Here is a 24,514-nt window from a genome sequence, read left to right as displayed (position 1 = left end):
AGCACAGAAAAGGATGGAATACTACCAAACTCATTCTATGAAGCTGCCATATCCCTGATACCAAAACCAGGTAAAGATACCACAAGAAAAGAAAATTATAGACCTATATCCCTCATGAATGCAGATGCAAAAATCCTCAACAAAATTCCACCAAACAGAATTCAACAACATATCAAAAAAATAATTCACCATGACCAAGTGGGATTCATACCAGGTATGCAGGGATGGTTCAAGATTAGAAAAACAACTAATGCAATCCACCACATAAATAAAAAAAAAGAATCACATGATTTTATCAATTGATGCAGAAAAGGCATTTGACAAAGTTCAACACTCAGCAACATAGGAATAGAAGGAATATTTCTCAGCATAATAAAGGGCATTTATACAAAGCCAACAGCAACATCACCCTAAATAGAGAGAGCCTGAAAACATTCCCATTGAGATCGGGAACCAGACAATGATGCCCTTTATCACCACTCTTATTCAACATTGTGCTGGAGGTCCTAGCCAGAGCAATTAGGCTAGAGAAAGAAATAAAGGGCATCCAGATCGGCAAGGAAGAAGTCAAAGTACCTCTATTTGCAGATGACATGATCTTATACACAGAAAACCCTGAGGAATCCTCAAGAAAACCATTGAAACTAATAGAAGAGTTCAGCAGAGTATCGGGATACAAGATAAAGACACAAAAATCAGTTGGATTCCTCTACACCAACAAAAAGAACATCGAAGAGGAAATCACCAAATCAATGCCATTTTACAGTAGCCCCCAAGAAGATAAAATACTTAGGAATAAATCTTACCAGAAATGTAAAAGACTTATACAAGGAAAACTACAGTACACTTCTGCAAGAAACCAAAAGAGACTTACATAAGTGGAAGAACATACCTTGCTCATAGATAGGAAGACGTAACATTATAAAAGTGTCTATTCTACCAAAAGCTATCTATACACTTAATGCAATTCCAATCCAAATCCCAAGGACATTCTTTAATGAGACAGAGAAACAAATCACCAATTTCATATGGAAGGAAAAGAGGACCCGGATAAATAAGGCATTACTGAAAAAGAAGAACAAAGTGGGAGGCCTTACTTTACCTGATTTTAGAACCTATTATACCGCCACAGTAGTCAAAACAGCCTGGTACTGGTACAATAACAGATACATGGACCAATGGAACAGAATTGAGAATCCAGACATAAATCTATCCATATATGAGCAGTTGATATTTGACAAAGGTCCCAAAACAGTTAAATGGGGAAAAGACAGTCTTTTTAACAAATGGTGTTGGCATAACTGGATATCCATCTGCAAAAAAAAATGAAACAAGACCCACACCTCACTCCATGCACAAAAACTAACTCAAAATGGATCAGAGACCTAAATATAAAATCTAAAACGATAAAGATCATGGAAGAAAAAATAGGGACATTAGGAGCCCTACTACATGGCATAAACAGTATATAAAACATTATAAAGAACGTAGAAGAAAATCTAGATAACTGGGAGTTCCTAAAAATCAAACGCTTATGCTCATCAGAAGACTTCACCAAATGAGTAAAAAGACTAGCCACGGACTGGGAAAAAGTTTTTAGCTATGACATTTCTGAGCAGTGCCTGATCTCTAAAATCTACATGATACTGCAAAAACTCAACTGCAAAAAGACAAATAACCCAATTAAAATAGGGAAAAGATATGAATAGACACTTCACTAAAGAAGACATACAGGTGACTAACAAATATATGAGGAAATGCTCACGATCATTAGCCATTAGAGGAATGCAGATCAAACCTACAATGAGATTTCATCTCACTCCAACGAGGCTGGCATTAATCCAAAAAACACAAAATAATAAATGTTGGAGAGGCTGTGGAGAGATTGGAACACTTCTACACTGCTGGTGGGAATGTCAAATGGTACAACCACCTTGGAAATCGATTTGGCCCTTCCTTAAAAGTTAGAAATAGAACTACCATAGGATCCAGCAATCCCAATCCTTGGAATATATCCTAGAGAAATAAGAGCCTTTACACGAACAGATATATGCACACCCATGTTTATTGCAGCACTGTTTACAATAGCAAAAACATGGAAGCAACCAAGGTGTCCATCAACGGATGAATGGATAAATAAATTATGGTATATTCACACAATGGAATACTACACATCAATAAAGAACAGTGAGGAATCTGTGAAACATTTCATACGATAAAGAACAGTGAGGAATCTGTGAAACATTTCATAACATGGAGGAACCTGGAAGGCATTATGCTGAGTGAAATGAGTCAGTTGCAAAAGGACAAATATTGTATAAGACCACTATTGTAAGAACTTGAGAAATAATTTAAACTGAGAAGAAAACATTCTTCTGTGGTTATGAGAGGGGGAGGGAGGGAGGGTGAGAGAGGAGTATTCACTAGATAGTAGATAAGAACTACTTTAGATGAAAGGAAAGAGAGCACAAAATACACGGGAGGTCAGCACAACTGGACTAAACCAAAAGCAAAGAAGTTTCCTGAATAAACTGAATGCTTCGAAGGCCAGTGTAGCAGGGGCAGAGGTCTGGGACCATGGTTTCAGGGGACATCTAAGTGAATTGGCATAATAAAATCTATTAAGAAAGCATTCTGCATCCCACTTTGAAGAGTGGCGTCTGGGGTCTTAAACGCTAGCAAGCAGCCACCTAAGATGCATCAATTGGTCTCAACCCACCTGGCTCAAAGGAGAATGAAGAACACCAAGGACACAAGGTGATTATGAGCCCAAGAGACAGAAAGGAACACGTGAACCAGTGACTACATCATCCTGAGACCAGAAGAACTATATGGTTGCCGGCTACAACCGATGACTCCCCTGACAGGGAACACAACAGAGAACCCCTGAGGGAGCAGGAGAGTAGTGGGATGCAGACCCCAAATTCTCATAAGTCCAGACTTAATGGTCTGAGACTGGAAAGACCCTAGTAGTCATGGCCCCCAGACCTCCTGTTGGCCCAGGACAGGAACCATTCCCAAAGCCAACCCCTCAGACAGGGACTGGACTGGACTATAGGTTGGAGAAGGTTGCTGGTGAAGACTGAGGTTCTTGGATCAGGTGGACACTTGAGACTATGTAGGCATCTCCTGCCTGGAGGGGAGATGAGAGGATAGAGGGGGTTAGAAGCTGGGGAAATGGACAAGAAAAGATACAGTGGTGGGAGGGAGCAGGATGTCTCATTAGGGGGAAAGCAATTGGGAGTATGTAGCAAGGTGTATATAAGTTTTTGTATGAGAGACTGACTTGATTTGTAAACTTTCACTTAAAGTACAATAAAAATTAAAAAAAAAAAAAAAGAAATAAAGGGCATCCTGATGGGTAAGGAACAAAAGTATCTCTATTTGCAGATGACATGATTTTATAAACAGAAAACCCTGAAGAATCCTCAAGAAAACTACTGAAACTAATTGAAGAGCTCAGCAGAGTAGCAGGATACAAGATAAACATACAAAAATCAGTTGGATTCCTCAACACCAACAAAAAGAACATCAAAGAGGAAATCACCAAATCAATACCACTAACAGCAGCACCACGAAGATAAAATACTTAGGAATAAATCTTACCAGGGATTTCTTTTACAAAGAAAACTACAGGACACTACCGCAAGAAACCGAAATTGATTTACGTAAGTGGAAAAACATACCTTGCTCATGGATAGGAAGGCTTAACATTGTAAAAATGTCTGTTCTACCAAAAGCCATTTATAGACACAGTGCGATTCCCATCCAAATTCCAATGACATTTTTTAATGAGATGGAGAAACAAATCACCAACATCATATGGAAATGAAAGAGGCCCCGGATAAGTAAAGCATTACTGAAAAAGAAGAACAAAGTGGGAAGCCTCACTCTACCTGATTTTAGAACCTATTACACTGCCACAGTAGTCAAAACAGCCTGGTACTGCTACAACAACACAGACTGATGGAATAGAATTGATAATCCAGACATAAGTCCATCCACATATGAACAGCTGATATTTGACAAAGGCCCAAAGTCAGTTAAATAGGGAAAAGACAGTCTCTTAAACAAATGGTGCTGGCATAACTGGATATCCAGCTGCAAAAAAATGAAACAAGACCCATAACTCACACCATGCACAAAAACTAACTCAAAATGGATCAAAGACCTAAATATAAAATCTAGAACGATAAAGATCATGGAAGAAAAAATAGGGACAACGTTAGGAGCCCTAATACATGGCATAAACAGTATACAAACACTAACAATGCAGAAGAGAAACTAGATAACTGGGAGCTCCAAAAAATCAAACACCTATGCTCATCCAAAGACTTCACCAAAAGACTAAAAAGATTACCTACAGACTAGGAAAAAGGTTTTAGCTATGACATTTCTGATCAGTGTCTGATATCTAAAATCTACATTATACTGCAAAAACTCAACAACAAAAAGACAAATAACCCAATTAAAAAGTGGGCAAAGGATATGAACAGACACTTCAGTAATGTAGTCATTTAGGTGGCTAACAGATACATGAGGAAATGCTCACTATTATTAGCCATTAGAGAAATGCAAACCAAAACTACAATGTGATTCCATCTCACTCCAACAAGGCTGGCATTAGTCCAAAAAACACAAAATAATAAATGTTGGAGAGGCTGTGGAGAGACTGGAACACTTATATACCGCTGGTGGGAATGTCAAATGGTACAACCACTTTAGAGATCTATTTGTGCTTCCTTAAAAAACTAGAAATAGAACTACCATACGATCCAGTAATCCCACTCCTTGGAATATATCCTAGAGAAATAAGAGCCTTTACGTGAACAAATATATGCACACCCATGTTCACTGCTGCACTGTTTACAACAGCAAAAAATTGGAAGCAACCAAGGTGCCCATCAACGGATGAATGGATAAATAAATTATGGTATATTCACACAATGGAATACTACGCATCAATAAAGAACAATGATGAATTCGTGAAACATTTCATAACAGGAATCTGGAAGGCATTATGCTGAGTGAAATTAGTCAGTTGCAAAAGGACAAATATTGTATAAGACCACTATTATAAGAATTTGAGAAATGTTTAAGCAGAGAAGAGAATATTCTTTGATGGTTACGAGATAGGGGAAGGAGGGAGGGAGGGAGAGGGGTTTTCACTAATTAGCTAGTAGATAAGAACTATTTTAGGTGAAGGGAAAGACAACACACAACACAGGAGAGATCTGCACAACTGGACTAAACCAAAAGCGAACAAGTTTCTTGAATAAACTGAATGCTTTGAAGGCCACTGTAGCAGGGGCAGGGGTTTGGGGACCACGGTTCCAGGGGACATCTAAGTGAACTGGCATAATAAAATCTATTAAGAAAACATTCTGCATCCCACTTTGGAGAGTGGCGTCTGGGGTCTTAAATGCTAGCAAGTGGCCCTCTAAGATGCATCAATTGGTCTCAACCCACCTGGCTCAAAGGAGAATGAAGAACACCAAGGACACAGGGTAATTAAGAGCCCAAGAGACAGAAAGGGCTACATAAACCAGAGACTACATCATCCTGAGACCAGAAGAACTATATGGTTGCCGGCTACAACCGATGACTGTCCTGACAGGGAACACAACAAAGAACCCCTGAGGGAGCAAGAGGGCAGTGGGATGCAGAACCCAAATTCTCATATAAAGACCAGACTTAATGGTCTGACTGAGACTAAAAGGACCCCGGAGGTCATGGTCCCCAGACCTTCTGTTACCCCAAGACAGGAACCATTCCTAAAGCTAACTCTTCAGACAGGCATTGGACTGGACTATGGGATAGACAATGATACTGGTGAAGAATTGGTTTCTTGGATCCAGGAGACACATGAGACTATGTTGATATCTCCTGTCTAAAGGGGAGATGAAAGGGTAGAGGGGGTCAGAAGCTGGCGGAATGGACACAAAAAGAAATAAAGGAGGGAAGGAGTATGCTGTCTCATTAGGAGGAGAGTAATTAGGAGTATATAGCAAGGTGTTTATAAATTTTTGTATGAGAGTCCGACTTGATTTGTAAACTTTCACTTAAAGAACAATAAAAATTTTTAAAAAAACCAATTTAGAGAACAATTCAGTCTGAAGAAGGTAAAGTTGTCTTAGGCTGTCTGAATAAACGTCTTTCTCAAGAGAAAAAAAAAGTACAAGTCTACTAAATGGCAGGTTGTCTTAAGCTATTCTGGAGATGAAAACAAACTTATTCATGTTACCTCAAGTAATGGGAAATGACCAGGCCTTAGAAAGTGTCCATGTTTAGGATGAGGCTACTGTTACCAAAGGAATGCATGAGTGTAAATGGGGAAACTGAGGCAAACACAGGCACAGTGGCTTGCACACTCTGAGGCAAAGGGGGAAACTGTGGGTCAGTGGCTATGCAGAGCCCAGAGTACACTACAGGCAGCAGACAAGACTAACAACCTCCCTTACCTTCTGTGAGAAACCGGACTTAGCACTGCTTGGCACTAGAAGGAAAAGGGGCATACTCAAGTCCTCAGAATTGATCTCTGAAGACGGCTGCGACAGGCAGCCTGGTGTGAACTGAACTGTGTCCCCAAAAAAGTTGTGCTGATGTCTAACCCTTGTACCTATGAATGTGACCCAGTTTGGGAATAGAGGTTTTCTTTTGTTATGTTAATAAGGTCACACCAGCGTAGGGTGGGTCCTAAACCTAATCACTTCTGAGAAGTGTCTCATAAAAAGGGGAGGACAGACACAGAGACACATACAGCGAAAGATGCCTGTGAGGACCAATCTACAAGCCACAGAACACCCAGGATCACCAGAGACAACAGAAACCAGGAGAGAAGCCCACAGAAGGAACCAAGATGGCCAAGGCCCTGATGTGGACTTTTAGCCTCCAGAACACAAAGAAAATAAATTTCTGTTCTTCAAAGGTACCCAGTTGTGATACTTGTGTTACAGCAGCCCTAGAAGACTAAGAAACAGTCCCTGACAAGTTCTTCAACAGCCAGGACAAAAGCCCACGTGTCTTCACTGGAACATGGCAGAAATTACCCAACACTTAGTCCTCCAGAGGCAAAGCCAAGAAGAGAAGTCCTCCAGAAACACCAGGGCACTCTGGCCAGAAGTGGCTATGAGCGATATCCTCGAGGGAAATTCAGGGGAGAAGGGCCTGAGGCCAAACCACAGAGTCTAAACCTCCAGCCATTGCAGCAAAGCATCTGGCTGGCTGGCAGGGAGGAGACAGGCCTGATGCTGGGGTGGAGTGGGGGAGGGGCAAGGAGCTTATGATCCAGGGACAGGGCTGAAGCAAAGAGCCAGACAAATTAGTGTGGGGGCAGAGCAGGGCAAGGAGCAAAGACAGAGACTGAAAATGGGATGGATGTGGGGCAGCACTGGCCTATGACAAGCCCATCACTGCTTCTTGTTGTTGTTACCTGCCATCAAGTCTGTCCATGACTCATGACAACACTATGCACAATGGAATGAAATGCCACCCGGTTCTGTGCCACCTCATGATTGGTTGAAAATCAGACCGTTGTGATCCATTGGGTTTTCATTGGCTGGTTTTCAGAAGCACATCACCAGGCCTTTCTTCCTAGTCTGTCTTAGCCTGAAAGTTCTACTGAAACCTATTCCACATTACACCAACACACAGTCCTCCACTGACAGATGGGTGGTGGCTGCCCACAAGGTGCACAGGCCAGGAATCAAATCCAAGTCTCCCACATGGAAGGCGAGAACCCTACCACTGAACCACCAGCGTCCATCATCACTGACTAGACTGGCTATTTCTGTCTTCTGATACGCATTCGGGGCTCTCTTTTGGGTGGGGAACAGAGCAGAAGAGTCAAGCAGCAGCTTTTAGACAAAAAGGAATAAAGGTTGAGGAGCTTGAGCTCTGGCTTGGATGTAGCAGGATTTGGGCAAGGCCAGAGAAGAGGAGACCAGCCAAGAGGGGAAGACGATGTTGTCACAGCAATCAAGACAGGAGTAAAGGGCCTGAAGAAAGGAGCCTGTAAATAAGGAAAGGAAAGGGTAAAATGAAGAGACTCCTGGAAGAAACAGCTTTAGGATTCCATAGGACCTTGGATGCCAAAGTGAAATTAAGACAAAAATAAGGGAATTAACTTGAAGACTATGAGCCCGGGGAATTGGGAGGTTCTTGGCACTTCAGGTGACTATGGGGACTTTAGAAAGAGGTGACTGGAGCTGAGAAATAGCACTGCACCGGCCCACCCTCCACTTTTATATCTAAGAGAGGAGAGCATGATGGGATTGATTCCTGGTTTCTAAGGCTGTCCTCTTTCCTGCCAGTAACTTCCCATTTTTGTTACCTCTTGCAGCAATACCACTGGTACAAGGAAGAAGACAGCTGTCCTGTACACTTGTTTTCAGTGACAGAATTCCAATGCTTGATCCTTGGATTTATCAACTTCACCATGAGAAATTAAAGTAAGAGTTAAAGAATGTGACAGTTGGACCGAGTTCCTGGATTCTTCACAATTATGTGACTGAGATAAAACGTACACTGGAAGAAAGCAATGCATAATTTGGAAGACAGAGGAACATAATTAAGCCAACTGGAAATACGGTTATCAATGAGCCTGTTCTTGGGGCGGAGGGGGGAGTTCATTTGAACGAGGTCACTGTGACTCAAATGTTGTATTGTAATGCTGTTATCCTGAAAGAACTTCAATAAACCAAACTGTTCATGAATGTCTAGATAACACAAATTTGGAAAGATCTAAAAAACAGATAAGATTAATACTGAGCCAAAGGAGAAAGATGTTGAGACACTGGAAACCCTTATCAGATCATATGTGTTAATGGTTCGACCTAAATTTGATACTTTGGGCCTTGCGGGAATTACCCATCTCTGCCACAGTGTTTGAAGTATTAAGCTGCTCATATCCACAGTCAAGAAGCCAAGGAAGTAATAGAACTTGGAGTCCTTGTAAGGGGTACCATAAAGCTATGCCCTTCCTCAGAGAATGATCAAAGCTTTATGGCAGCCAGCCATCAGATCTAGTGCTTGGATGATTCCGTCCTTAGAAGGGTTGATGGCTTCAACCAAGCAGTCTGGCGTTGAACAATGCCAAGGGAAGACTTGGGTGGGTGGAGAAAATATTGGCTATAGAGAAGAATACGAGTCAGAATCGACTTGATGGCACTGGGTTTTGGTTTTTTTTTGTTTTGTTTTTTGTTTACTGGAAAGTTGGATAATCCAGAAGGAAGGGGAGGGGAAGGAAGGGAAGAAAAAAAAAGGGAAGGGGAGTAATTGAAGAGATGGAAAAATTGAAAAGAGCAGTTGGACAAGTTCTGCTTTTGATAATTTCTGTTCCAGATAGAGATTGAATACCAGAACACTGGTATACAAGAACTGAAAAGAGGGGAAAGATCAACATTGGGGAGAGAGATTTGGGAGCTGGAGGTAGAAGCAGAATGAAAACTGGATTTAGTAAAGGAAAGTAGAAGGCTCATAAATGAGCATGTGGGACTGTGGGATGCCTGAACTAGGATGGGAGACCTGGGTTCTAGTCCCAGTTCTGTCCCTAACTTTGGGCAAGCCACTCCATCATTTTGCACTTGCGTCTTCATATCTGATATGGACATTGTACACTCTTATCAGATGATGCCTGTGCTAGGTGATCTTCCCCTTCCACAGCCTTCAATTTAACATATAAGTTATGAAATCAGAGACTTATGCAAATGGAACCTTCCAGATTGGAACATGTATTTAGTTTTTCTGAGTAGAAAAATGCTTGATGAGAGGAAAAAAAGGTTCCACTCAACACTTGGCTAGCAGTATTTGTTCTGTAAAATAATTAGCAAATAAGTGTTATTGACCTAGACTGTCACATAATTACAAGAAAAAAGAAAAATAATTTAGGAGACTCAATTTTCTCTCTCATAGATCAGAAGAGTGATTAACATAAACTACAGCTGGTTAATAAAGATAGATCCACGATGCTACTCAACATCAAACAAAAAGAGTGCTGGTCTAGGGGTCAGGAAATTTGAGTTCTAGTCCTAGCTCTGCTGTTTCCAGAACTTGGGCATGCCTTCCACTCTGTGCCTCAATTTCCTCATCTGCCAAATGAGGATAATACACCTAGACTAAAAGGAACCAGCCTCCCACAACACCGCTGCCCATGGTCATCTAGCTCTTATAACTAGAAAATGCTTTCTTCTTTCCGTGTGTCTATACCAAAAGGGCCCAACTAGGAAAACAACCACTTTATATGTTTTCACAAGAAGGAATGTAATGTAGGGAACTGGTTTACCCAGGTGGTGGGACAGTTGATAAGCCAAACAGGGGATAATAGGGCAACCTAGGTATTAGCAACAGCAGGAATCCACTACCACCCTGGGCTGGAGGGACCAAAGGAAGGAGGTGCTGTTACTACAGCCCAGGAGCTGGAATCACCAACGGAAGCTGGAACCAGAATGAGTCCATCTGGTAGAAGCTGGAGCCATGGAGGATTAGGGAGAGTATCCTGGCTTATTTCTTCCCCCATCCTCCAATCTTCTGCCAGTGCCTCTCCCTTTGATGGAATCCAGCTAAAAGCCAGCTGACACTGGAGCCTGGCAAATACAGCCTGCAGAGGTCAGCACCTCTTCCTCACAGAGCAGGGAAGGACAAGGAATGGGTCTGAGGACAACCAGGCCAGGACTGGCACAAGATCCAAACTCTTCTCTCTTATAACTTCTACCCATTAGCCCAGCATCAGCCTAGAGTTTCACATTTTACACATTTGAGGACATCCATTCTTTCATGCCTTGGTTTTTTTCTTCCCCAGCCTGACACAAACTTCCTTATACCAAATGGTTTCCTCTCCTCCTTCATGATCTTTGTTGACCCCCTCTGGGAACTCCCAGATATTCTCCTTAAAATGTGGCTCCAGATGTCCATAATGCCCAAGCGTGGGGTGACCACTCAAATACTGGAGGACTATCCCTGACCATCTAGTAACAATGCAGCTGTTATCCCATTGTTGACTCATGTTGAGCTCATGGACAACCATGACCCACATATATTTTCTGTATGAAGCCAAGTCTGCCCTGGGTCATCTACAGATTTGGAAACCACCATTTAATTCTTCCTCTAAATCACTGATTTTTCTTTCTTAAAAAAAGACTAGCACCAAGGACAGAGCTCTGTGTCACTCCACTTGAGGCCTCCCTCCAAGTTAACTTAGAGCCACAAATCCAGGCTCAGTGGGTAGAGTTGTTCAACCAGCTGCAGAGCCAACTAACAGCAAGACTTCATTAAGACTTACATCGCAGCATACGGTATCTGTGGCAGTCAATTCCCTTCACTTTGCTCCTGGAGCACTTTGCAGGGGGCCTCACCTAACACCTGTTAATTTGAAGTTGAATAAAATGTTCTTGATTTTGCACCTAATGACCCTGGTTAGAAAATTAACATTGTCATTTTAGCAGGGCATGATCTTAAAGAACCCATGCTGGCTGCTGGTGATCACTGTTTTCTTTTTTAAATGCTTATAAATCTGTTCCAGACTTTTGCTACAGAGTAAAAAAAAAAAAAAACAAAACTCACCAATCTGTTATTTCTGGAATCCACTCCCTTCTTCCTTTTGGAGACTGCAGCAACATTGCCCATGTCCAGTCTTCGGGTACTCTCCTGTCCTGAAAACTGTAAGACTCTAGCTGCTGCTTAAGCCTCATGGGTCATGACTCTGTCCTCTCCCCAGTGGTAATATATCAACCCTTCCCATGCCACAGAGCTGCGTGGGGAATCAGGAAGATGGGAAGGCATTGGGCACAGCTAAAACAGTCACTTAGGGGCCTACATCAGAGCCACATGGATCCCTGTAAAAGCAGCTCCTATACACCACAGTCATACCCTGCAGCCCCCAAAGTGAATGCCACCGGTGGAACCAGAAGTCATATGCAATTAGGGAGTCTCCCAGTAGGGGTGAGTGATGATCTTGGTGCTACTATTTAAGGTGTTCAGAAGTAACTCCTTAGGAAGCTGGACCATGGTGAGGCCTAGATTGGGCCTATCGTGTTTTCTTCTCTCTGTCTCTTTCTCTTTCCCCCTCCCTCTTTCTCAATTTTCTTTGCCCTAGGAATCAGTGCTCTTAGAGTCACTATGACTGCATTAGCTATGCAGGAAGCCAACCTGTGGGCAGCTCACAAGGGCAGGAGCTAAGGATCCAGGAGAACAGCCTGATGCCCACGTGGCCAGCCCAGCTTCATCCTGTTTCCCATGAGGTGTCTGGACTGAGATGGAGCTGCTCTGAGGGCACACTGCCCACAAGGCAAGTGTGGAGGGAAACTTTCCACTCCTCTCCTATGCTTATACAAAGCCCTTCTTGGCTCAAGCAATGCTTGATGAGTACAAGAATGAACTCAAATACCTCACTTTCTACTTAGAAAGTACTGTGCCCACAAAAATTCTTGATAACCTGAAAGTCTTGGGATATACACAGCAATTACTTTGTGAGCTTCAGTATATGTCTTGTTTCTCTCTCCCAAGAACAAATGAGGCTGCTGAAGGCTCACAGCTATTGATCAAAGATATGTGCAAAGATTTAGACACGTGAGTGTTCACTGATACTGTCTATTATAGCAGAAAATTGGAAACAATCTAAATGCCCAACAAAAGAGGATTTTTAAAATACATTACATCCAATGTAATACTGTACAGCTATTAAAAGTCATATTGTAGTAGATGGACTGATGCTCACAGCACGCTGTTAAAGGGAAAAAGAGATCTACAAAAGCAGAATGCTGCACACGCACACATAAGAAAATGCTCAAAAGATATTAACAGCGATTGCAACTGGCAGAATTATGAATGGGTTCTAAAATTTTTCTTCTTTTTTGTTTATAAGCATTTTCTATTTTTTTGTACAGCAATGTGCCATGCTTTTGAAATAAGGGAGAAAAAAAAAACAATAAAAACATTTTTGCTGGCAAAAAAGGAATAGGGAAAGCTCTGTCTTTCACGGCTCTCTCCCAGAGCCTTGTTCTGTGAGATGGATATGTAGCCAACTCAGACCCTACTCTCCAGCTTGCCTACAGCCCCATCAAGGTCACTTCTACCCAGCATCCACCTTGAGACAAGTTATCAAAAACAGGGGCTGTCCTGGCCAACCTCTCGTTCTTAAGGACCAAAGGCCACTTCGGCCCTGAGAAAACAACTGCTCCAGAGCCCACGAGTTTTGGAAGCAGAGCAGCAGCCCTTGCATGCGGAAGGAACTTCCCTCCCTCCTCATAACTGCTGAAGGTTTTCAGACAACTCCCTTTCCATCCCACAAGAGAACGGCAGATGAGTCACAGCGCTGGCTTGGATTAAAGGAGTATTATTGTGTTAGCAGAAATGGATCTATTTTATTATCTGTTTCTTGACACCTTACAAATAGATATGCTTTTCCCACTAGACAGGCAATTCCCTTAAAGAGCCAACAATTCCATTTGCCAAAGTTAAGAAATGACCAATAAGAGTTAGAAACTCGTGTTCTGAAGAGCAGCCAGACTGAAGGATATCATGGAAACACTGAGGAAGGTGGTTTATAACCCTCAGACTCTAGATTCAAGTCTGCAGAATGATGCCATTCTTCTAAAAATATACAGAGGAACTACAGAAGCCCTTTCTCCCTTTCTCTTCCATAAGAGCTTTTTTGTTTTGTTTTGTTTTTCTTTTTAAAGAAACATACTAGGATCTGGTTTGTACAGGAAAGTCACTACTTCAGATTTCACTGCTTTCATGCAAGTGATGGTAGTGTGATGCTATTTTAAGGACTTCCTTCTCTTCCACAGATTTTTCCATACTGGAAAGACAGATGTGTTCCACTAATATTCTTCATTAAACACACACATGTGCCAGCAGTCACTTCCCTTTGTCTTGTTGTCCCACGACAACAGATCGCATTATCATAGGAAATTGGAATGAGGACTTTATTTAGTTTGGACTTATCTTCTCCATTGTTTAACTCCACATCCAATTCTTCATTGTCATTTCATTGAGATTCCATTGTCATTGTCAATTTTCTATGTCCTCTTTCTTTTGGTAAAAAAAATATACTATTACTGAATATGTTGTTGTGTGCCATCGAGTCAACTCCAATGCATGGCAGCCCCGTATGACAGAGTAGAATTGCCCTGTAGGGTTTCCTAGCCTGTAATCTTTATAGGAGGAGATTGCCAGGTCTTTTCTCCCACAGAGTCACTAGGTGGTTTCGAACCATCGATCTTTTGGTTAGCAGCCATTACACCACCAGGACTCCTCCATGACTGAATATAAAACAAAAAACCAAACTCATTGCTGCTGAATCAGTTTCCTATAGGACAGAGTAGAACTGTCCCCATAGGGTTTCCAAGGAGTGGCTGGTGGATTCGAACTGCTAACCTTTTGGTTAGCAACTGAGCTCTTAACCACTGCACTACCAGGGCTCCTGGCTGAATATAGGAGCATATAAATTAATAGCTAAAGACCTCATAGACTTTTCAAAGGCACTTTGGCTAGTGTCCCCCTCCTCCTCCTCAGCATTTAATTTCTAGGCTGAAATGTAATGGGTACTTGGTAGAGATCTGGTGACTGATGGGCATACATGTATCATAAATGTGCTCTCCTGGTACTCTGCTTACTGTTGATCAAGTTCCTGTAAGTGGGCATCCCTGTTTCCCTTTATTGCTGTTTGCATAGATGTCTCTGTAGTATTTCTGTCTCCCTCATCCTTCAACCCAGACCACCTGTCCATTTAACAAAAAAAAACTTCCACCAAGTGCCAGGAAAGGAGGTCTGAGGGAACAGAGAAAGTTTACTGTTGTTGAATGCTAGCTTTTAGAGGAAGCTGAACATCTTTCTAATCCAATATGTTCTCTTCTGTGAAGCTATCACTGTTGTTCTTCCCAAAGACTGCAAAGCTATTACAGAGAAATTTTAAATGATCCCAGTTATTTGTCTTTTCTGATATTAACTTTTATCCAAACTTTGCCATTCCTTTCCTCTTTTCATTTAAAAATGTGATTTTTCTAAATAGGATCCATTAGATCTGAGAACTAATGTTCTTTACATGATAATGGCTAAGATTTATTGAACATTAACTGTGTGCCAGGCACTGGGTGTTCGTTTCCACACCCATTATTTCATTTACTCCTTACAACACCCTGTGAGGGAGACGCCAGCACATGAGGAAGCTGAGGGAGCTTCAGCTCTTGTCCAAAGTCACAGCATATCTAGAATGGGGCTCTTTACCACTCCATGGCAATCCATCCAACTTTCTCACTAAAGTTCATGAGTTTGGCCATCCAGAAAACTTTTTCTAAGAACACAAAGTAGAGCTGTGTTTGCACTCTGTGAAGGCCACACCTTCACTAAAAGCAGCCCCCAGTAGCCAAGAAGCCAAAACTCACTTGTGACACTATATCATAGGGGTTAGGCACGGGTCTGGACATCAGACAGTTCTGATTTTATCAAGCCCCAGCTAGCCCACTTACTGGATGGGAGACCACAGGAAAGTTACCTACTCTCTCTGAGGTTCAGTTTCCATATATGTAAAAGGGGATAACCGCATAGGTTGGACTCTGTGAAACTGCTCTCAACCGTTTTTTACCTTCAAACAGCATCTTCAAATGGGCCAACCTAAAGTCTTCACCGGGTCTCTTTCGATTAAATGAGTGCACACAGGAAACAGTAAATGGCGCTTTTTAGAAAGCGCTGATTTCGTTTTCGTCAGGTCAATAAAATGCATTTGCATTCTCTGAATTCACTTTCTATGCAGAGAAGCCAGCCTGAGATTATGTAAATATTGGAGCCCATAACTCCGGAGACAATAAAACTGCGTGAATAACGAAGAATTAACCAAAGAGCTTCCGAGCGCTTATTGCGCCATGCATTCTCCCGATAGTTTAGTCTCTAACAAATTAATTTTAAAACTAAGGAAAATGGCGGGGGGGGAGGTGTCCCATCAGACAAAGACAAAGAAAAGCTTTTTAAAATCAATTCCTGCCCTGCGAGTTGGCTTCGCGTAAGCGGCACGGTTCCTTGAGCGTCAGGGCGGGTCTAGCCTTACCCGGCGAGGGCTCAGGCGTACCCAGACCTAAGAACCGGCTCAACCGCTGCTTCCCCAACCTGCCCCGCCCACGCCAAGCGAATAATAATAACAGCCAGAGTTGGTATTACCTGCTGTGTGTTGTTTACTTCCTCGCTAGGTGCCAGGCCCTGCGCTTGGCGGCCAAGCCTTGGCCCCTCACTAGTATCTTATTTACTCCCTGATACGTTCCTACGAGGAGTGAACTATCATTATCTCCGTTTTCAGGATGAGGAAACAGACACAGAGAGGTTGAGCCACTCGCCCAAGCTCTCCAAGCAAAAGAATAGGACTGGAGCCCAGGCAGCCCCAGAATTCCCACTCGGAACCTCTCCTTTTGCTACGTGGGTAGAGGAGCTTTTTCATCTAAGACGCTTCCAAACTTAGCCACACCGAAGGGAAGGGGCACGACCCAGCGGCCCCGACACTGTGCCGCGCGCAGCTTGTCCAGGACGCGCGGAGGGAGAAGCGGCACCGCCCGGGGGTATTTAACTCCAGTCTGCAACACGCCGGGCGTCAGACGCTCGGGCTCCTCCCGGGTCGGGCCTCCCTTCCCTCTTTCCGGCTCTCTGCCAGCGCGCCTCACCCTCCGCCCAGCACTCGCCTTGCGCTCAGACATCGGCCGGCGGGCGCCGGCAGCGGGGCGCGGGGGGCAGAGGCGAGCACCGCCCCCTGCGCACCGCCCAGCCAGGGCCGCCCGGCTTCCCGCACCCAGCGCACCGCGGAGCTCAAACTGGGACGTCAGGCGGCTGAGGACGCCCGGCCAGCCCGCAGCATGGATTCAGATTCCGGCGAGCAGAGCGAGGGCGAGCCTGTGACCGCCTCAGGTACAGAGGGCCCGCGGCCACCCACCTGGGAGGGCTGGGGCCGGGGCAGGAAATCGTGAGTGTTTCTTCAAGTTGCCAGGCGGGAGGCGGATTCCCAGCAGCCGGATCCCTTCCAGGCCGGGACTGGGGGTTGCTCCGCGCTCTGAGTTTGCTTTGGGGCTCTCCTCTTCCCATTGCACTTGGGCGCGTGGGAGAGAGAGGAGGTGGATTTGCTGGGGGCTCTGGGCGCTGCCCGACTCCTGCAGCTGGCTAGGGTCTCCCGGGCTGGGTGGGGGCGGGGAAGGTTTTGGGAAATCCACGTCCCGTAGTCTGCTGCAGCGAGGGTTGCAACACATCAGCCTTTTGAAATAACTTTCCGAGCGTCGGCCCGGTCCCCGAACCCAGGGCCCAGAAGCCACGCTTCGGAGCAGGTGATCGGGTCCAAGGGTGTGACGGGGGACTCCAGGAAGGAAAGGCCCCGGGGGTGGTTGAGCAGGGGTTAAACCAAAGCTCGTGGCTGTGGTTCCCGAGGCTGCTAGGCGAGCCAGTGCAGAGGCTCTCGTGGTTCGCTGCCTGGCAGCCGGCCGAGGAGGTCCCGGCGGAGGGGCCCCCCGAAACAGACGCGGGGTCCCGCTGGAGCCGGGCTTCGCGTTTAAGAACCGCCGCCAGCTCTTCACAATCGATAGTTATCGAAGCAATGGGTGGATGCATACTTAGGAAAAAAATGAATGTCCTCCCCCGCCTGTCCCTGATACTGAGCAACAGGAGGAAGCCACCCACTGCCTTGGGTCGACTTACTTCCAAGCTTCTGCCAGCCCCCACCGGCTCACACCGCCCCCGGTCCCACACACCCGGGACCGACGTGCCCTCCCCACGTGCCCGTGTCTCCCAGCGCCCTGAAGGCTAGCTGTGGTCGGCAGACCTCTGACCTGCATGCTGGGATCCGCCTCGTACAGAACGGAAATCCCAGATCGGTCGTCACATTTCCCAATGTCAAACGCAATCCTGAAGGAAGGGCACAAATGACAGCAGGCACTGTCAGCCCAGGCGGGGATATAGCAAGGGTAGGCTTAGGAGCCAGGCAGGACAGTGCCAAGCAGGACATTGCTAGGCGTTGTGCCAAGGGCAGGACGTATATTATTCCCCTTTATCCTCACCGCACCTAGTAAGGTGCTTATTATCTCCGTTTTACAGAAGTTTTTGGAGAGGTTAAGTGGCTTGCTGGCGTCTCACAGCCAGGGAGCAACCAGGTGCAAGGACTCCCTTTCCACTGCCTCTCACTGGGCGGCTGTGGTCCACAGATGTGGGCAGAAAGGAAAGGTGGCTTCACCAAGATGCCTGTGTGTGAGGATTCCTGTGTGTATGCAAGGGCCACCTGCTTTGTGTAGGTGTGTGTGCATATAATTCACAAACATAAGCCCTTTGCATACCTGTGTTTTTGTGCTTATAAAGGCGGGCATTTCTTCACAGGTGGCTTGTGGATCTTCTCCCATCACTTAAAATTTCAAGTGGGGTGTGTCTAGGTCTATTTCCAGAGCTCAAGAGGGCGAGGACATTGGCACTGACCTTTACTCTCTCAGGATCCCAGGGACTAACATCTTCATGTTTCCCCTACCCTCAACCTCCTGTGCCTTGTGAGTGTTCATGGGGAGGGGGAGAAGGATAAGGAGGCTTCCAGAAAGATGAGGGGAGGAGGAGAGATGAGAGAAGAGAACTCCGTAACAGTTTGTACATGGTTGAAAGGAGAGGGGGAAAGTTCTTCAGTGCCCTGGTGCCTTTTTCTTCCACTCTGCCCCATCGAGGAACATCCCTGGCTATGTTCGCATCAGTTTCTGTGAGATAGCCTCTGCAGAAAGCTAACAGCAAATGCTAGATGGGTCAGACAAGGACCAGGGCAGCCAGCTCCTGTGAGCTGTCACCATTTGTTTGCGCCTTACTGTCTTCTACAGCCATTTCTTCTTTCTTCGTGAGCTTGAATCTCACAAGTTGAACATTTATTTGAATGTCACAACCATTCTGCTAAATGACATTCGATCTCACTGAAAGTACTCTCTTTTATGACAAAACTTCAAATCGGGATGCTAATTCATTGCTTTGCTTCTATGGCTGCATCCTGTCAAATAGAAATCCTTGTTGCCCCTTCAGATACAGGTTAAATGACAGGTATGTTATTCATCGCAGATGCCTTTGTTCCTATGGGAATCTTGTCATTCATTGGGTGACCTGTATCTGTGCAAGCTGAGTAGGTGATGAGTTTGAAACTGAGACAAAGGGTGAGTGGGACCTGCTGGAGTATTTCCGTGTGTGTTTGTATGTACCTATCTCAGAAGGAGGTGAGACCTAAGGACTGCTTCCTCCTCAACGCCCTTCCCTTCCCTTCCCAAACTTGTGAAAAAGCCAGGTTAAAGTTAAGAGCCTGGACTCTGGAATTAGACAGACCTAGGTTTCCAATTTTTACCTGAAGAGCAAGATAATTAACCTTTCCAATTCTTAGTTTCCCCCTCTGCAAAATAGGAGTAATAATAGTACCACAAGAGGGTTGAGAAGGTTAAATCAAATATGAAAATTGTTCCTGGTAGGTACATAGTAATCAGCCAGTAAACAGCCGCTGTTACTTGTATTATCACCTGATTGGATTATTTAAGAACACTACTAAATGATATATCCCAGTGCATATGTGTGTGTATGCATATGTGCATGTGTGTTTGTGTTTTTTGTTTGTTTGTTTTTACCTCTTTCCATCCACAAGCTCAAGGCTTGAAGATGGGGACATTCAAACCTGCTGCTTCCATCACTCTTTCCTCCAGCTCTAGGGGAAGTTGTAAAAAGCCGAACTCCTTACCCAATCCACCTTCTAACTTGGAGATGGGAGTGCTCCTCTCTTTCATACCCTTCAAATGAGAGAAGGGGGCATGCCTTCTTCCATCCCCACACTAGTGAGTTGGCAGGAGGCACAGGAGGTACTCACCACCCTCCCTTCCACTTCCGTCCGTCAGGGTCACCTTACTAGTCACCAATCAGCTGAGGAGTGAGGCAGTCTCTGTAGCCACTCGCTCTTTACTGTACCATTCTCAGGAGACTTCTAAAGATCTCCCCACTGCATGATGTGCAGATCTTTCATGGAGCAACACCCTGCAGTGGAGGATCTAAATGGGAGTGGCCTTGAGGTTTATCTCGATCTGCACTATCTGGTGTCACGGAAACATGTTTCTGTGTCCTTCTGTTCCTGCAGCTCTTCTCTGCCTTCCTGAAGTTTTTGGTTCCTTCTATGATTAGCAAGGAGGCAGGGTTTATGGAACACTGGATTCTTTCCAGAGACCCAACTTGGCAGCCTGTCCTTTGGCAAATCTGCCATCCGTCTCTCAGAAATCTTACAGTTTGTTTTATTAACTCAGGAATGATTGAGAGTCTTTCCTAAGGAGCAACAGGGAAGTAAACATTAGCAATGTCCCTTTTTCCCCTTTCTGACCTAGAAGACCAAGACAGTCTATACAGCCGAGAGGGAAGATGAGCTACTTCCACTCATAACTAGACAGTCCAGGGCAGTTGAGCTGATGGGGCATCCTTGCAGCTGGGTAGGTTCCACAGAAAAGCATTTCCATCTGACAAAAGTTGCTATGTGTTAGGGGAACCTCCAGAGAAATAAAGAACAGAAAGCAGAGGGCCTTAACTCTGCCCTTCCTACCCTTCCCTTTCCCAGGTCCTAAGCTTGGCCCATGTGAATAAAGGGGCAGGAGTGGTCGGATTCAATATGTGGCCAAGGGGAAAAAAGGCCTTCTGTGAGCCAGACACAGCTTGAGGAAAGGCACAAATAAACAAGCAAATGGAGTATACAGTATATACTGGGGAGAAATGGGAAATAAAATTAGGTCAATGTTGTTGTTAGCCACCCATGCACAACAGGACAAAATGCCACCCAGTCCTGCACCATCCCCATGATCAGTTGTAAATGGGCCATTCTAACCACAGAATTTTCACTGTCTGATTTTCAGAAATAGATCACCAGTCCTTTCTTCCTAGTCCATCTTAGCCTGGAAGCCTCCATTGACAGACAGGCTGTGGCTGCACGTGAGGTGCATTGACTGAATCAACCCAAGTGCCCCGCATAGAAGCAAGAATTCTACCACTGAACCAGCACTGTCCCTGAGGTCAGCAGTATTGTTGGATGCCGTCGAGTCATTGTCAACAAGAATAGAACTGCCCAGTGTTTTCTAGCTGTAATATTTACAGGAGGAGCCTTGGTGGTGGAGTGGTTAAAGTGCTCGGCCACTAACCAAAAATGTTGGCAGTTCAAAACCACCAGTTGCTCCATGGGAGAAAGATGTGGCAGCCTGCTTCTGTAATGATTTACAGCCATGGAAACCCTATGGGGCAGTTCTACTCTGTCCTATAGAGTCACTATGAGTTGGAATCGACTCCACTGTAGAGGGTTTGGTTTTTGGTGGGGGGAATCTTTATCGAAGCAGATCACCAGGTCTTTCTCCAGTGGAGCCACTGGGTGGGTTTGAACTGCCAGCCTCTTAGTTAGCAGTGGAGTGCTTAACTATTGCACCACCAGGGCTCCTTTGGTCAGTGTAGGAATGGCGAATTATAACAGGGTCTTAAACACTGGATGTTGATGGTGCCTGGGGAGCGACGGTTGATTACTGAGCGGAGGGAGACATGACAGAATGAAAGCTGGTTTTCAGAAGCCAAGCCTGGTAGAGATGGAGGTGGGCAGGGATTATACCTAGGCTCCAGGCCTCAGCTGCCGGGTTGTGGTCACACTAGCAGAGGGGGTGTAACACTGAGACAGGCAGGAGAAGAAGGCTTCCAGTGGCATTTCCAAGAAACAAACAACAGAAGCTGGTAACAGATTGTACAGAAGCAGTGAAGAGAGAAGAAGAGTGGAAGTATACTGCGGCATGTCACTTTGGGGTGAGGGCAGAACAGCCAAGGGAAAAAGCCCTGGAGGCAGGAAAGGCAGGTGGTGGCTCCCCAGCTGACAAACGCTTCCAGCACCTGGCCTTTCCTTCAAGCACTTTTTTGAAAAAATCACTTTTTTCAGGTTATTTTTTGGCGAAAGGCCCTTGTACCCTTTAAACAGAAACCCTGCCAACGCATTGAATTAGGGGGATTGTTAGGTTTGGGGTTTGTTGGTTCTCATTGTTGTGTTCCTAGCACCCTGGCAAGTGGGGGCTGTTCAGTATACTGTGTCAACTGACAGACTGATGGACGAGCCAACTGACAGACTGATGGACGAGCCAATTGACAGCAGGGACCACCTGGAGATCACATATCATTTGGTTATTAGTCACATTCCCACTTCTCGTTCCTGTTTGTTGGACTTTTCATGGGTCTGGGCCTCATCCAAGCAGTGAGTTGTCGCTGCTTTGGGAGTTTTCACATTCCTGAGATTTTATGGACGTAATAAAATGAATGTGCGTCTTGGGGAGCCTCCTGAGAACTTTGCACTGAAAGGCCAGACCCACAGCCAGAAACCTGTTCTGTAAAGCAGAACTGATTTTTTAAAAATTTAATCAGGGTATAATTTTAAAATTTCTTGTGCTGTCTGGGGTTCTGTGTTAGGAAGTATGAGGGACACAAAGAGAGTTAAGGACACAGTCTATCCTGCCCTCCAGGGCTCGAATCCTATTCAGGAGATAGGTCACATCTACTGGTGGTCACAGCCTAAGCCAACGTATGTAGAAGGCTCCCCCCCCGCCCCGCCCCCTCCACCCCAGGATTACACCTTGCGTCTCTGTGCTGTGTTCTTCCTTGATACCGGTCATTTTCCACTATGTATTTTATGGCTATTCCTGTATATGTCTCATCTCCTGTATTCAACTGTTAGCTCCCTAAGGGCAAGGACTGGGTCTTTTTCATCTGTATCATACCCCCCCACAACCACCCACGTGCCATAAACACAATAGTACATCGTTGGATGGAGGATGAATGGATGGAGGATGCATGGAGTTGTAGGTTTGTTCCCTGGGAAGCAGACTCTGAGCTGGAGATTAGCATGCAGAAGTTTTATTGGTGACTGCTTTTGGGACCTGGGGAAGGGAAAGGAAGGAAGCCAGACTGGGCAGAGAGAGGAGCTGTCCTATGGGGCGGATCCAACAACAGCCCAGCCAACCCCATAGAGCTGTGGAGCTGGGATGACCCTTCAGAATTGTTCTTAGTTGGGGTAAGGAGGTCAAGTTATTATACCCCCACAGGGGTCAGGCATTGGATGGAGGCCAATCCAAGGAAGGGAGTTTGTTTTTGAATAAAGTTGTTCCCTTCAGCTGAGGGCCGTCTGCAGGTAGCACTTCCAACAGTGTCCCTCATTCCTGAAAGGGAGACTGGGCAATGTGTCACAGCATGCCCCACAGATCACTTCCAAAGTTTTTTAGGGATGTTTTGTTAGGGACAGGGGCCTGGTGTACTGGCAGAGTTCAGGGAATAGATGTTGACTTATAAACTTTATTTACACCTCTTTAAGATGGTTCAGACTGCCAGATTAAATTAGTCGTTTTGTCTGATCTTCATAGTTCTGCACCCAACTGTCCACATAATCCAACAGATGTTAGACAGTCATCTGTTTTGTGTTCAGCTGGTGCTGGGTGCTATGATGGTATATAGAAGTGAAACTGATGTGGCCCTGCCCTTAGGAGACTTGCAACCATGTTGGGGAGAGACAACACCCACCCAAAACTAAGCCTGCAGGAGGCATGGCATCAGCAATACATAGTGTAGGATTTGGAGCATGGGGCAGTCATGTGGTCTCGTGCTCTGGAGGGAAGGCTTCATGGAGGAGCCTTGAAGGGGTGAAAGATTTGGATGGCAGGAGGAGAAAGAGGGAAGCACAGGTGGTGGTAAGGCTGGGAGCCTGTGAAGACCCTGGCCCGGCTGGAAGGAGCCCCGGGAGAGCGGATAGGAGAAGAGGGTCGCCGTACTCAAAACGTAAAATTGGATGGCCATTGCTGCAGTTGTAGCCAATATGTATGCTTCCGGAGACAGAGAATGGGTATGAATGTGTACATATGCAGCTCTATTTCCTACGTTATTTTTCTATTGAGAAATAAGGCACCTGATTTTTCATTTGCCAGCAAAACTGAATTATAGTCATACTTTCCATTAGCAGTTTTCTCTAAGTGGTTCATTTTCCTCCAGAATTACCATTGGCTCTTTTTTTTTATTCCTATTTGAATTCATATGTAAATCTCTTTAAGACACTATTAAATGATTTTGTTTTGTTTTTCAGCCACTTGGCTTCCAACTGTATGTAAAATGCCTGTGTAGGTGGGTGTTTGGGCTGTATTCTGTAGAAGTACAGAAATGGAAAGGATAGAGAAGAAGAATTTAAAAAGCCCAATGCAAGGAAACACACAAGGAGAGTGAATAAAACCCACATGCATACACACACACACACATACAGATTAAGGCATGGTGGGGGACAAAAAAATTTATGTGTTAGAAATATTCTTTTTAGGCAACTTAATGGCCAAATTCTGAGGCTGCTTTAGAATAGTCTTCACGTTCGTATTGGGTTTCTAAACATCATTGCCTGGGAATAAATTGACCCTGTTCATGGAAAATCTACTGGTGTGCAGACTATAAAAAATTTGACCCTGTTCATGGAAAATCTACTGGTGTGCAGACTATAAAAATGGAAGGCTTGGTG

At 44.9% G+C, this 24,514-nt stretch overlaps 1 protein-coding gene across 1 annotated transcript in view; it reads left to right on the top strand.

Annotated features, from left to right (window-relative positions):
• Nucleotides 1-15,914: 15,914 nt before the first annotated feature.
• TNFAIP8L3 (TNF alpha induced protein 8 like 3) overlaps nucleotides 15,915-24,514 on the top strand; it is a 58,725-nt gene continuing 50,125 nt past the window's right edge. The window contains exons 1-2 of the mRNA XM_064294767.1: nucleotides 15,915-15,997; nucleotides 16,448-16,887. Of these exons, the coding sequence (XP_064150837.1) occupies nucleotides 15,915-15,997; nucleotides 16,448-16,887 (523 nt within the window). The remainder of the gene's footprint in view (nucleotides 15,998-16,447; nucleotides 16,888-24,514) is intronic.

This window comes from Loxodonta africana, chromosome 12, assembly GCF_030014295.1.
Source record: "Loxodonta africana isolate mLoxAfr1 chromosome 12, mLoxAfr1.hap2, whole genome shotgun sequence".
Taxonomy (NCBI): domain Eukaryota; kingdom Metazoa; phylum Chordata; class Mammalia; order Proboscidea; family Elephantidae; genus Loxodonta; species Loxodonta africana.
Note: the sequence above shows the minus strand (reverse complement) of the source record. Positions and strands in the feature narration are given on the sequence as shown.